The following is a 12,985-nucleotide window of genomic DNA, read 5'->3' as shown; positions in this document are numbered from 1 at the left end:
CATTACCTTATTCGCTCCTTCTACCTCCATACTCTTTTGGCTCAGTCTTTGGTCTCTCTTAAGCAAGATCTCCTGGTTGAGGACTCTTGGAGGAATGTTCTAGAGGCCACATTCTCTTTAAATTCTGTAGTGATTCCTTACAAGTCCATTGAGGTGGCTGAAGGAGCACCCACCTGGTCTTCTTAGTTCAACCACTGATGGTCTTGGGAGTTCCTTTTGCTTTTTCCTGACCAGTGGAGGTTTGGAATGGCCAAAATGAAATGGAAATCAGGAGGGTCTGGCCACCTTCTTGTTTATACTAGTCCCGAGAGCTGCCCTGTAGTTAGCTATAGTTTGTAATAGTTGAAGCTACAGATGAATAACTGTCACCTTGAGCCACGGAAACTTTTGCTGCCTGACACTAGGAGGGGATTAAAAAGAAAATCTCTTGAGTCTGGGCCACTCTGGTTAGATGGACTCAAAAGCAAAATGGGGTGGTGGGCGGGTGCAGACTGTAGAGTCTAGCATCCCTCCTAACTTGATAATCTCTGGCTAAACTAATTTTTCTGAACCTCAGCTGCCCTCACCTGTGTAATGAACATAATAGCTCTCTCAAGAGTTGTAGGGATAAATGTTCATCTACTTGTTTGATGCTAGAGCCACACACAATTTACGCCTAGGCACCTGGTCTTTTTCTGATTTTATAGATTTTAAGACTTGAGTAATCAAATCTGTGAGGCAGCCTCATTCTGCAGAATGGGGGAGTTGAGGCCAGAAAGTGATGGGTAATTTGGTCTCTCCCCTGATTGGCTGGCTAGAGCTTCCTAACAGGTGGCTGAGCACCGAGGGCCTGGCTCGTGCCTGCTGCTCCTACTGTATTTGTGCTAGGGTTGTCTTTAAAGATGGCCTCCCCCCAGCTGAGGGGCAAAAATGACACCCCAAGGTTTTTGTCTGCGTGAAGACCTGGAAGAGTGAGCTGTGGCAGGGACAGTGAGCCTGCATGGCTTGGCTTTCAGCGATGTTTGCAGCCCTGACACAAATCTTCCCAATGTTTTATTCACTGTTGCTGCCATCAGGTCACCCACCCACTTCCTGCAGAAAAGCTTGGTGACAGACGGACAAATAACGGCCACCTGCCATTTACTTCCCTGGCATAGTCCAGTTTCACCATCTTTTATTAGATACAAAGTCATAAATTCTCTGATGCCCATGTGAGTCCTTTTAAATACACTCAGGTATATTCAGTAGAGGGCACCTATGGATGACATGGAGCAAAGTGCTGGGATGGTGACACCTAGGTGGGGCAGAGAAGTGGGGCCAGGGAAGGCCCCCTGGGGGCTGGAGGTACAGGCACCACTTCAGAAACAAAACCAAAAAATGCTCTCCACCCCTCCACCTCATGTGCTTGGGGTAAGGGAAGCTACCCTCACGGCTCAGGCCTGTTGCAGCCTGGCTGTGTAGGGAAGGCAGACCTGGGGGCCAGTTGTGGGGGTCCCCGCTAGTAGTGCCCACTAGAGCCAAGCCTACTGGTACCAGTTGTGAGGCAAGCCTAGGTCACCTCAAGCCTCTGCACTTGGATGCAAGACCCTGCCAGGGCAGAGCTGAAGCCTGGGGGCCCAAGGCCAAGCCCCTCCCCCACTGGAACCTTGCCAGCAACAGCAAAGGTTTGGGCTCATGGTGGGGAAGCCTGCCTGATTGTCAGGGCAGTCTTGGGACTGGCTGGGGTCCCGGGGGGGTTGGGGAAGGAATAGGAGCTGGTTGCCTTAGTCGGCCCTGGTATTCCGGTCCTCACCCAATTCTAAACCTTATCCTCAGGCAAAGGCTGCAGATGAATACACTTGTCTAGGAATAAATACGTACACACGATACACAGCAGTATATACAGAAATGCAGGCCTGGAACAAGGCTAGGTGAGAAAGCATGATTACCAGGGTTAAAGAGAAGTGCCAGGCCCCTGGGAGGAGGGAATTCTCCTTGGGGACAGATGGGCTGGACAGGTGACATGAATTTGAGTTAACTCCTCTGGGCAGGTAGGCCCTGTCCCCACTCACGGTCTCTGCTGTCTTCACCCCAAGTCCACTAGGAATTGGGTCTTTGGCACCAGTAGTCGCACTGGGAAGGTCTTCAGCCTAGCGTCTTAGACAACTAGGGCCTGGGCAGCTTCCCACCCGTGGCCCAAAGGACCAGGGGAACAAGGCAGCACCCAAAGGCAAAGGATGGAGCCAAACTTTGGAGAAGCAGGCCTTGGGAGGGAGGTGGCTTTTGTTTGCTTTTGAAGCACTTCTTGAGGGGCTGGCTCAGACCACTCACAGGACCGGGAAATCCTGGGTGGTCTTGGTCCTTAGGGGGTTTCTTGGCCAGTGAAAAGCCACAGTTCTGAGTAGCACACCTCCTACCCCCAGGGGTCAGATATACACACCATCTCCTTTGTTCTCTGCTAGGGCCAGAGGGCGACAGCCCAAAGCCTGATGAAGTACTCAACTAAATGTGCCAAGCCTCCCAGATGCCAGGTCCAGGCCATAGGACAGGAACACCCAAGTGCTGGAGCCCACGGGACCTCTACACATGCCTGGGACCCCTGGAGCAGCCCTGCCTTGATTTGTTCAGACATTCCTCTTGCATCTTACTAGGTGGGAGATACGAGGGGGGAGGAGAATTCTCCTTTGAGTGAGTGAAGGATAAGGTGCTTCAGTGGCTAGACCCTCCATGCCTGTTCCCTATCCTCATCCATGCCCTGGTTGCCAAAGTGAACAAATGGCACATCCCTGCAAACAAGCTCCCCATACAGCAGCAGGGCTCATCCCCCTGAGAGTCAAAAGATTAGCTTTGAGCTGGGGTACACAGGGCCTGCAACTTGCCAGTTCTCAGCATGCATGGTCTGTGAGCCCCGGGAGATGGGGGGAAGGCAGCTGTGTAGTGGAATACGCTGTAACCCATCATTCCCTTCGGCAAGAGCCTGGGCCTGTGTGGTATGTACTCCTACACATCCTTCACACACTTGGCTGGGAGATAGAAGGTGGGGACTTGCTGGCCAAACTTCCTACCAGCCACCGGGGAGGGGGGCTGTTCACTCTTCTGCCCCCAGTGCTGGTGGTGCTCAGGGCTGTTACACAAATGAATGAATCACCGGGCGAATGAACCTGCTCCTACCATCAGCACTTTTAGCACAGCCTTTCTCTCCCACTGTAGCTCACTGTCCGTGCACCCTGACCTCTTTTTCCAGAACTGATGCCAGGCATTCCAGTGGGTACCCACCCAGGGAGAAATTGCCCAGTCTTGTATTCAGGGATGGAAGCTTCCTGGGGCAGAAAAAAAAAAAATCCCTCAGTAAGGCAGGCTCAGGCCAAGTGGAGCATCCCTTTGTGCTTTGTCCAGGAGATGGGGAGGGCAGCACCTCTGGTCCTAGGGTCTCGAGCAGGAGGTATAGAGGGTGCAGTTGGCAAGGCAAGAGAGATGCACCCAGGGCACCCCCATATCCCTTCCAGGCCCCTGGAGGACAGAGAAAAGTTGTGCTTCTTTCTGCAACTCCTGGGGACAGGGACAGGGAGGTGGGAGCCAGCTGCTCTGGAGTGGGGGATGCCACACAGCCAAGGCTTCATGCAGGACTGGGTAGGGAGTTGCCAACATGACAGCCTTGGTATCTGGGGTCTTCAAGGGCAAGGCCAGAATAAGCCACGGGAGGAAAAGTCATCAGGAGCTGGGACAGAGCTGGGTGTAGAGCCAGGGGAGCTGGATGCCGAGCCTTTGGGCTCCCAGGTGTGAAGGACCCCTTACAGGGTAACCTGGGGCTGGGTCTTAATGTCCCAAGCCAGGCTATAGCAGAAAGTTAGGTCCCTAGAAAGGGATGAGAAACTAGAGAAGCCCAGCTCCAACCAGGACCAGTAACCTAATGGTTAGGGCAGAGCTGGGCCTGTGGAGGAGAGAAGGAAACCCTAAGATGGATTGAGGTTAATGTCTGAAAGAACTTTCCAAGTGAATGTTGGCAGACCTAAGGCCTCTATTACTACTATGGGAGTTCTGAAAGGAAGTAGGAAGACCTGAGTCTTTGGAGCCTTAATGCCAGAACCTGTTCTTGCCGGAACTGTGCAAGAGTCCATGAAAAACCCTCACTTGTATTCTGTGGCTTCTAAGCCAAGTGGCTCTGGCTCAGGCCTCAGCACTGCCCCTAAGCAGAAGCACTCCAGCATTGCCCACGGCCCATGGAGCCTTTGAAGACAGGAGAGGGAGGCAAGTCTGAGGAGGGTGCTCTTCCTTGTCCTTGGCCTCAGGGGTCTGGTTCCCTACCAAGGCCACCCGTTCAAGCAAGCTAGCCAGACAAGGAAGCAAAACAAACCACCCTTCACCTGGTCTCCTTCAGGCCCTAGCACAGAAGGCAGCCCAATGACTCCCTCCCACCCACAGCACTGGGGACCCAGAGGCCATGAGATTGCTGCCCAAGCACCTGGATTAGAAAGACATTTCTTAAGGACAGGAATTGCTTCTCACTGCTGATAAGGTTTCCCAGAGCTGGGACCTTGCCCCTTCAGAGGCTTAGGGTTGGTGGAAGTATAGAAACATGCACCTTTTAGCTCGGAATTTAGCTCTGATGTGTCGTGAGGGTATGTGGTGGCTGGGAGGAGGACATTTCTACAGCAATAAAAACTAAGGTTTCTCTACTTGGCAATTTCCCCCCTTTGGAAGTGGTGGTGTCAATATCCTGGGGAAAAGTTCTAGATGAGTGTTTTGCCATTCCAAGCCCATTTCTGATACCTCGCTGCACCCCTGCCCCTCACTTTTGGCTGACCACATTCCCAGACCCATAGGCCTATCCGTGTTATCCCCGGGGAATGTGGACCCACCGCCTAGGCAGGATATCTGAAGGGGATGCCCCCAGAGGGCTGGGATTGGGCAGGAGGAGGAAAAGAGCCCTCCTTGCCAAGTCTGAGCTGCTGTGGGGACACCCCTGTGGCTGGGGCCTAGCAGAGGCCCCTGATCCGGAGGCCAGTCAGGAAGGGGAGGCCTGCCCCCATAGCCTGAGCATTGGAGGAGCCACTCAGGGGTTACTGCCGGTCCTTAGGGCGATGACACCAGGTGCTGGTGGTGACTCAGCTCCTTGCTGGCTGTGCCCAGAAGGATGCTCCAGTTGGGGGTGAGTAGGGGTCGGAGGGCAGCTTCTGTCCAAGCCCCTGCCCTGAAGAGGCAGTGCCCAGGGTCAGGCCTGTTGCTCTGTGGTCCCAGGAGGAGGACAGGAAACTGTCAACCCCTCCCTGGAAACCAGGGATAACACTATGCCTCCAAAGGTCTAGTCCAAAGGTCTAGTCCAAATCGGGGTCCCTCTGGAGGTCCACAGAGAGTGGCCTGGTGTGGGGCTGGCGGGGGCCCTGCCGCCCCCCGCCCGGGTTAGCAGCCGCCGTCCACCTTGATATGCAGGATCTTAGAGAAGCCGGGCCTCCGTCGTAGGGCCTGCAGACAGAACCCTGGGTTAGTTCCCCTCAGGGTCAGGCATGTGGGGCCCTCCCATTACACACCCAGGTCACCAACCCAAGCCTAGAGATGTCATCCAGGGTCTTGGGGGGCCCAAGAGCCAACTCCTCACCTGGAGTTTTGTCACCATGTCCTCAAACAGCTTCTGGGCCTCGGGACTGCTGGGTTCTTTGAAATAATCACCAATCCCAATCTGGACCACAATGGACTTGAGGTTCCGGCAAATGCCTAGGAAAAGGTGGGTAATGTGGGGACGGCTCATGTTTGGCCTGGACAGTGGGACTGCTGCTTCTCCAATCACTACTTAATGAAACCAGAACTGTCTGAGAAGATGGTCATGTGTCAGGCACTGGGTGCCACATAGAGAGCAGACCAGTGGCACCCAGAAGATCAACCAGACAGGGACTGGGGGGTGGAGGGCAAGGTCATATAGCAGAGGCTACAGTGGACTCTGGGAAGAGGAATGGGCAACATCCAATTGTGCAGGAGCTCTAGGAACTTCCCTAGCAGAAGGGATAGTTGTGCCATGGCCTGGGCATCTGGGAATGAATTCAAGGACAGAGTGGCTGAGGTGAAGCTAATGGAGCATGGAAGAGGGGAGGCAGGAAGCAAACAGGTTGGGAGCAGAGGGCTTAAGGGACTAGATATTGCCATGAAATTGCTGGAGGAGGAGGAAGAAAGTCAGGAGGCTGAGAAGGTTCTGGAGCTGATGATTTTAGAGGCCGAGCAATTAGTTCCAGTGATCAGTCTAGGGCTAGGCCATGAAGGTGAAGGGGAAGGAGGAAGTGGATCCTGGAAATGAGAAAGTCGAGGAACCTTCAGTGCTCAGGGCTTAGGTGTGACCAGGGCCTCAGGAAGGGGAGGCCTTCCCCAGGAGCCTGAGCATTGGAGGAGCCACTCAGAGGTTACTGCCAGTCCTTAGGGCGATGACACCAGGTCCTGATGGTGACTCAGCTCCTTGCTGGCTGTGCCCAGAAGGATGCTCCAGTTGGGGGTGGAGCAGGGATCAGAAGGCAGCTTCTGTCCAAGCTCCTGCCCTGAAGGACTATGGGCAGCCTCAGCTGGGCACCCATGTCCTCAGTGAAGGTAGAGGAATGGTCAAGAGTGGAGGAGGTGGCTAGAGGAAGCTGGGCTCAGAGGATGCATGCTGGAGTCTACGGTGGAAGAGAGGAGTCTTCACCCTGAAAATGGTCCAAGTGGGGCTCACATACGTTGTCTCATTTAATCCTCCCATTCATTCCAGAAGGTCAGCTTAAAAAATGGAGATAGAGAACCCAGAGAAGTATAGTAATTGGCCAGTCACACAGCTAATGAGCAGGAGGGCCAAAATTGAGACCTAGGTCAGTCCAGCTCTAGAACCTATGTTCATACCCTGACTGTCCTGCCTTCACCCTTCGCTAGAGGCTCATGTGGGGCAGACAGCATTGTACAGCTCATGTCTCCATGTGGATAGAGCGCAGTGCAATAAATGTCAACTGAACTGAACCGTTGGGACCAGATGCTGGCAGGCCTTGGCCGCCACACTGGCTTCAGAGGACACTGGTGGCAAGGCCAGGATTGGCATCCCGGTCAGTCTGTCCCTAGTGCTGGCGCTTGCTGCCTAGGAGCGACAAGGAGTTGGATATGCTACTTGCTGACAAGGCATGGTAAGAAGGGACAGTGGTACCTGTCCCCTACATTTCCATTACTCACTGTTGAAATGCAGCAGGGCCTTGGGGGTGACAGGGGTGGCTGTGAGCACCAACATCTCCAGGCCCTTCAGGCCTTCCCGGCAGACTTCAGCTGCCACCTCTTGGGTGATCTCTGACACGTGGTCCAGCTCCAGGACCTGCAGCCGCATGCAGTTTCTTGCTAGGAAGAGGAGGAAGAGGGGAGGTCCTGCTGACAAAGTCCCCAGGTCGCCTCTGGCCCAGTGCCCTGGTGCTCCTGCTACCACCTAGGCTGCAGCCCCAAGCCCTTCTGGGATTTCGGTGTCACACCCATGCCTGCTTCCCACCACCCTCCACCCCAGCCACAAGGAAAGACTTACCAAGTGATGCCAGGCCCTGTACCCCACAGCCAGCGCCCCCAACCCCCAGGGCCCGAAGGTGTGGCCAACAGCGACCAATCATCTGCAGGCAGCGGTTACTGAAGCGCGTGGGCTGCTGGCTGGAGATGGGGCAGAGAGAGGGCTGTTAAGGAAGCTTCTGGCTGCACAGCACCCCAAGCCTGCTCTTCTTTCATGCCCCCCAACCCCACTTAGGCTGGGGCCCCACCAACCACTCAGCTGTTCAAGTTAGAAACCTGGGATCATCCCTGACTCTTCTTCCTCCACCTCCTGCCGAGACCTACAGATCCTGACTCCTGAATAACTCTTCAATGCACAGTTCAGACCACCATGCATATTCCTCTGGATTCACCTAGTCTCTCAGCCAATTCATCCGGCACCTGCTGACAGCAAGCCATTTGTTCCTATATCCTCTCACTCAGTCACTCAACAAAAGCGCCTCAAGCATCTACCATAGCCAAGAACAACCGAGCTAGGCCCTAGGGATACAGTGGTGACAGTACAGACTTGGTCCCTGCCCCCAAGGAGGGGTGTGGGCACAGAACATAACCAGTCTGGTGTGATCCTGTGTTCATGATCAGAAACACTGCAAAGGCTTCCCAAGGTCTTCCTAGGTAAAATGCAAAAATCTAACCCCCTTAGGCAAGACCTTGCCCCCACCTTCCTCTCCACACTCACTGTTCTGCCCCGCCAGCCACAAGGCCACTCATGCCAAACCGGCCGTTTCCCTGAACGCTTCATTGCCCAACATTCACCTAGGCAGTAGATTCCCTGGCGTCTGCCACACACTTGATAGCAGGGATATAGAAATGGACATTCACAGCCCCGACCCTGAGAACTGTGAACATAGTGGACACCCAAACAGAGAGAGATGATTGCAAAACAAACTACAGCAGGAGTGGAGAGGAGGCGCAACAGGAATGGGGGCGGGGGGGAGCAGCAGTCGTGTGCAGAGAAGGCTTGGAGGACAAAGTACAGGGACAAATGAGCCTGGTGTGAGGAACTCCAAGTAGAGCGGTGGATGATATGGATTCTCCCAACAACCAGCTCTCATGTATTCTACATTGACCTCCCAGAACAGCCCTTCATGCGCCAAACAAACGCGGCTATTTCTAGCTGGTGTTGACTGAACACTTTCTATGGGCTCTGCAGGCTGGCTGGAGATGGGGCACATCAGTGATCACTATATACACATCAGTTTGAGCCAGCTACAGTCCTACTAAGGCTGTAAGATCTCTAAGATCACCCTTACTTTGCAGTTGAGAAACTAAGGCATGACTGGATTGCCCTAAGTCACACTGCCAGTAAGCCAGGACATCACTCCAGGTCTGATTTTGAAGCCCTGCTCCTAACACATAAATACACAGACTGATGAACCTGTATCTGGCTCCCCAACCAGTTTTTGGAATGGCCTGGAATCCGTCCTCAGCCCCAGCCCCAGCCCCAGCCCAACCCCGGCCCCTCCGGACCCCAGCTGGGGCTCACCAAGGGTGAAGTGGCGCCACCTGGAGGGAGACAATCTCTCTGCAGCCTGCGCCCAGGGCCCAAATGACCTCATGGCCCACCGGGTCGGTGGCACTCCTGTTGAAAACATAGAGCTGGGACCTCCCATCCCAGTGGCCTTTGCTCCCTCCCCCTTGGACCAGAGAACTCTTGGGTCCCTTTGCCTGAGCACTGGGGGAAGAATATGCAGATCCCAGGGATCCCTTTGGCCTGGGCCAAGAGGGTACGAGTCTGGTGGTATGGACCTACCTGTAGGTGACAGCCTGCAGGGCACGGCAGTAGCAGCTGGCCAACCAGAGCGAGCGGTCAGTGAGGATGTTGGGACAGTGGGAGATGCGCAGGATCAGCAGATTCCCCCCAGCAGCCTTCAACAGGGACTCCAGCCCTGCTTCCAGGCAGCCCCTGGGGATGGCCAAGAGGTCAGGGCACTGCTTGTGGTCGCTTCCTCCAGAGGAACTATCCTCTGGATAATCCTGGGTCCACAGCCCAGTAACACCCAACCACCCGCCCAGCACGGCCTCACCGGGTGCTCCGCGCATACTCTTCTTTGCTCTCCTTCTTGCCCCGCTGCCGAGGCTTCAGGTTCTGCAGTGTCAGGGAGTGAGCCTGCGTGCACCACTGAGCCAGCATTGCCAGGAACTGCAGGGATAGAAGGGTTACCAGGGGATGGAGGGGTCCAAGCTTGGCTGGCTGGAGGGAGACCAGCCCCAGATCAGGAGGCCCCAGGAGAGCACTGTGGGGGAGGGAGGCTGAAGCTGAGGGTTGCAAGGGCCAGAACTTGAGGGCCCAGGTTTTCTGCTGGGACAATGGCAGATTCCCAGCAGGGGTGGCAGACAGGGACAGGTACCTTGGAACAGACGCGGGCATTCTCAAGCAGCACCCGTGTCCACACTGCAGGGTGGCGAGCCACAAAACGCCAGTCTCGGCAGACCTCAGCAGCATGCAGCAGCGTGCGTGTGTCCAGGTAGGTGAAGATGCAGAACAGGGCGGCTCGCATCTTGAGGATCTCCGGGCTGATGACCTCGTTGGAACGTGAGGGGCTGCCCCTCTCGGCTCGCCGACCCCGCCCACTGCCTCCCTCAGGGCGAGCTGCACAGTACCAGAGGGTCAAAGGTCAGTATAGAGGGTCAAAGGCCAATGTGGAGGTGTGGGTGGGGTGGTAGGGTGGGGTAGAACTACATACAGAAGGGAGGGGCATGAGAGATCCATGCTGGGGGGCCACTGACATGGCTGCTTCCCCCTCCACTGCATACCCCACCTCTAATTATACAAATTAGAAAAAGATGGCCTTTCCTTAAATAAACTCTCTTTAAAATCATGTATCATCACATTGTCCAAACTCATCCCCCAGATGCAGCCACTGAGTCAAGTCTAAGAAAGGGTTCAGATAGGGGGTGTGAAGGTACAGGTGGATAGAAACCCGTCCTCTATGAACAGAAGGCCAGGGCAAGGCTGCCCAGAACAGTCACTTGAGAGTAGCCATGCACCTGACCTGAGCCCTCTAACCTCCCGACCCTGACCCTGACCACCCACATATGCACATGACCTTCTGCATATATAAAAGGGGGCTCTCCCTGCTGTTCCGGGGACTTCAGTCTTCAGTAACACTCAGCTACTCTACTATGAATGTCAACGAGCCTACCATGTGAATGGACCCCCTAAGATGTGGCATCTTTGTGCAATACCCGACATTAGCACCCCTGTGCTGCAGCACTACTCTGTCACATGAGTTCCTTGCCCAGGGCACTTGTAGGAGAGTTTGTCGTTATGGGAGTTCTTGGACATGGGGAAAATAGGTATAGGAGCCCAAGAGATTCAGTGCCTCAGCCCCGTGTCCCCTGAGAGGGCCCAGCACCAAAGAAAGTCTGGCCCCTCTGGCCTACCCTTCCAGGACTCACCTGAGAGCCGGCAGCTGCTCAGTGGCCCAGCCATAGCAGGCCCAGAGCGAGGGGCATCTGAGGGGCCCTCAGCCTCTGACTCCGTGGTTCGGGAGCCCACGTCTGAGACATCACCCTCTTCCCCCTCCGTGCTGTGTCGGCGGGGTCTGCGCTGCCAGTTCTGGATGGCCTGGCGCCGCAGGCCTGAGCTGCGAGGGGCCTGGGTGCGCTCTGAGCCACTGTTGGCTGCCTGGGCCCGTGTGCCCAAGCCCCCAGGGCCACTGTCCTCGGGGACCCCCTCTTCTGGCCGGGGTAGCTCCAGACTGTCACTGTCATAGCAGCCTGAACTCTGGGATGCAGCAGGGACACGGCTGGAGGCCCTGGGGTGGGGTGGACCAGACGGTGAGGAGCGAGGGGCATCAGGTCTGCCCAAACTCCCCATGCCACCCCTACCACCAGCCAAGGGCAACCCACCCACCCTACTTTCCAAGAACCCCCTTCCAAGAGAGTGGAAAGGCAGACAGAGGTGACCCGAGGAGTATGGGGAAAGGAGAAGGAGCCAAAGCCCCAGATGGGCCAGCCATCCAGGGGGCCGGGGGATCTTTCCAGGGTGAGGGTGGGCTGCGTGGGACGGGCCAGGCCCGAGGCTTACCCTGTGCTGGGAGAGGAGCCATGCCTCGACACGGCGTATGTGCTAGGCATGGCCGGGCCTGCGTGGTGTTCTCGCTGTGGGCCCCCAGAGCGGGAGGGAAAGGTTGGGGGGGGCAGAGGAGGCAAGAGGATGAGAAGGAGCAGGAGAAGCAGGGCATAAGATGGAGAGAAGAAAGGAGGGAGAGGAGAGAGAAGGAAAAAGGTTGGGAAAGATGGACAAATAGACAGACAGACAGCCCAGAAAGGCAGGCTCACCAGCCCCTCCCCACACCCATCCAGCATCCCAGACCCCAGTTTGTGGCTCCTGGGCTCTCATTTTGGCAGAGATGGGCCCCTGAGAACCAAGGCGGCTGGATCACAGCCTCGGGGGCTGGCACTTCTGCCCAATCAGAGAGGCAACCCCTGTGTCCGGACCCCTATTTCAGGCCTGGAGTCTGCTCCCGGGGAAGAGCCGAAGCAGGGAAGCATGGAGCATCTCCAGGGGAGGCCAGGCCATGTGGGACGTGGGACTCTCGGGGCGGGCGGACACTCACCATTCTGCCTGGACCCCGGGTACCAGGCCCGGCGCCACCTCCCCCGCCTCCACGGCCCAGGCTGGCGCTTGGGGTGCTGCCACAGCTGCTGCTGATGACCTGCAGCTGCCGCTCGGCGCGGTCCGCCCGCTCCAGCAGCTCCTCGATGAACTGCTGCAGCCGCAGCTTGGCACTCGCCTCCCGAGCCGCCGTCTCCTTCAGGAACTGGTCGATCTGCACCACCTCCCTGGGCCCGGAGCAGTCTCTTACCCCAGGGCCTCGGCCTGGCTGCCCGCCCGCCCACCCTCTGGAGGAGACCCTGAGCAGCAGGGAGAGACACGGGCACAGCTGCCCGTGGTGCCTACTCACGCTTGCACAGGTGCATGCAGAACAGGTGCATGCAGAACAGGCCCGGGCACGAGGCCCTGCACCACGGCACACACAGAAATGTAAACATATACCCCAAGTCACACACACCCCACTGACCCAGCCCCAACGCACCTGCCAGACACCCTACTCCCCACGGAAATATCCTGTCCCACTCAGAGCCACCTCCTCCCTCTGGAAACACTCACGGGCATACAGCCACATGTGCACTCAGGCACACGTGCTCACGTCATGTTCACTTGCAGGCATATACGCAGTCTGAGGCAGGCACCGTCCCACTCACACATTCAAACACATGTACACATACATACATTTTCAGAAACATTCTCAGATGCAGAAGCCTCCGGGAAGTGCATGGACACACAGCACACTTCAGAGTCACTTGAGCATTTACTCCCAAATGTATTTATAGCTGTTCATGCATCCACTCAACATTTACTGAGCAGCTTTTAGGTGTCAGGCGCTGTTCTAGGTATGTAGGGATACAGCAGTGGACAAACCTGAGAAAAGCTCTTGCCCCCATGGAGCTTCTGTCACAATGGGAGTAGATAAATAATATCTGTATT

General features: G+C 55.9%; 1 protein-coding gene across 1 annotated transcript in view; it reads right to left on the bottom strand.

The window, feature by feature from the left end:
- Positions 1-1,118: 1,118 nt before the first annotated feature.
- The window catches only part of FBXO41 (F-box protein 41), a 28,055-nt gene continuing 16,188 nt past the window's right edge, over positions 1,119-12,985 (bottom strand). The window contains exons 3-13 of the mRNA XM_025453571.3: positions 12,054-12,279; positions 11,522-11,595; positions 10,891-11,249; positions 9,840-10,081; positions 9,516-9,631; positions 9,242-9,394; positions 8,975-9,070; positions 7,472-7,590; positions 7,135-7,293; positions 5,555-5,670; positions 1,119-5,421 (exon numbers count right to left, since the gene is read on the bottom strand). Coding sequence (XP_025309356.1) covers positions 5,359-5,421; positions 5,555-5,670; positions 7,135-7,293; positions 7,472-7,590; positions 8,975-9,070; positions 9,242-9,394; positions 9,516-9,631; positions 9,840-10,081; positions 10,891-11,249; positions 11,522-11,595; positions 12,054-12,279 — 1,723 coding nt within the window. The 3' untranslated portion in view covers positions 1,119-5,358. The remainder of the gene's footprint in view (positions 5,422-5,554; positions 5,671-7,134; positions 7,294-7,471; positions 7,591-8,974; positions 9,071-9,241; positions 9,395-9,515; positions 9,632-9,839; positions 10,082-10,890; positions 11,250-11,521; positions 11,596-12,053; positions 12,280-12,985) is intronic.

The sequence above is a fragment of the Canis lupus genome, chromosome 17 (assembly GCF_003254725.2).
Source record: "Canis lupus dingo isolate Sandy chromosome 17, ASM325472v2, whole genome shotgun sequence".
Classification (NCBI taxonomy): domain Eukaryota; kingdom Metazoa; phylum Chordata; class Mammalia; order Carnivora; family Canidae; genus Canis; species Canis lupus.
Note: the sequence above shows the minus strand (reverse complement) of the source record. Positions and strands in the feature narration are given on the sequence as shown.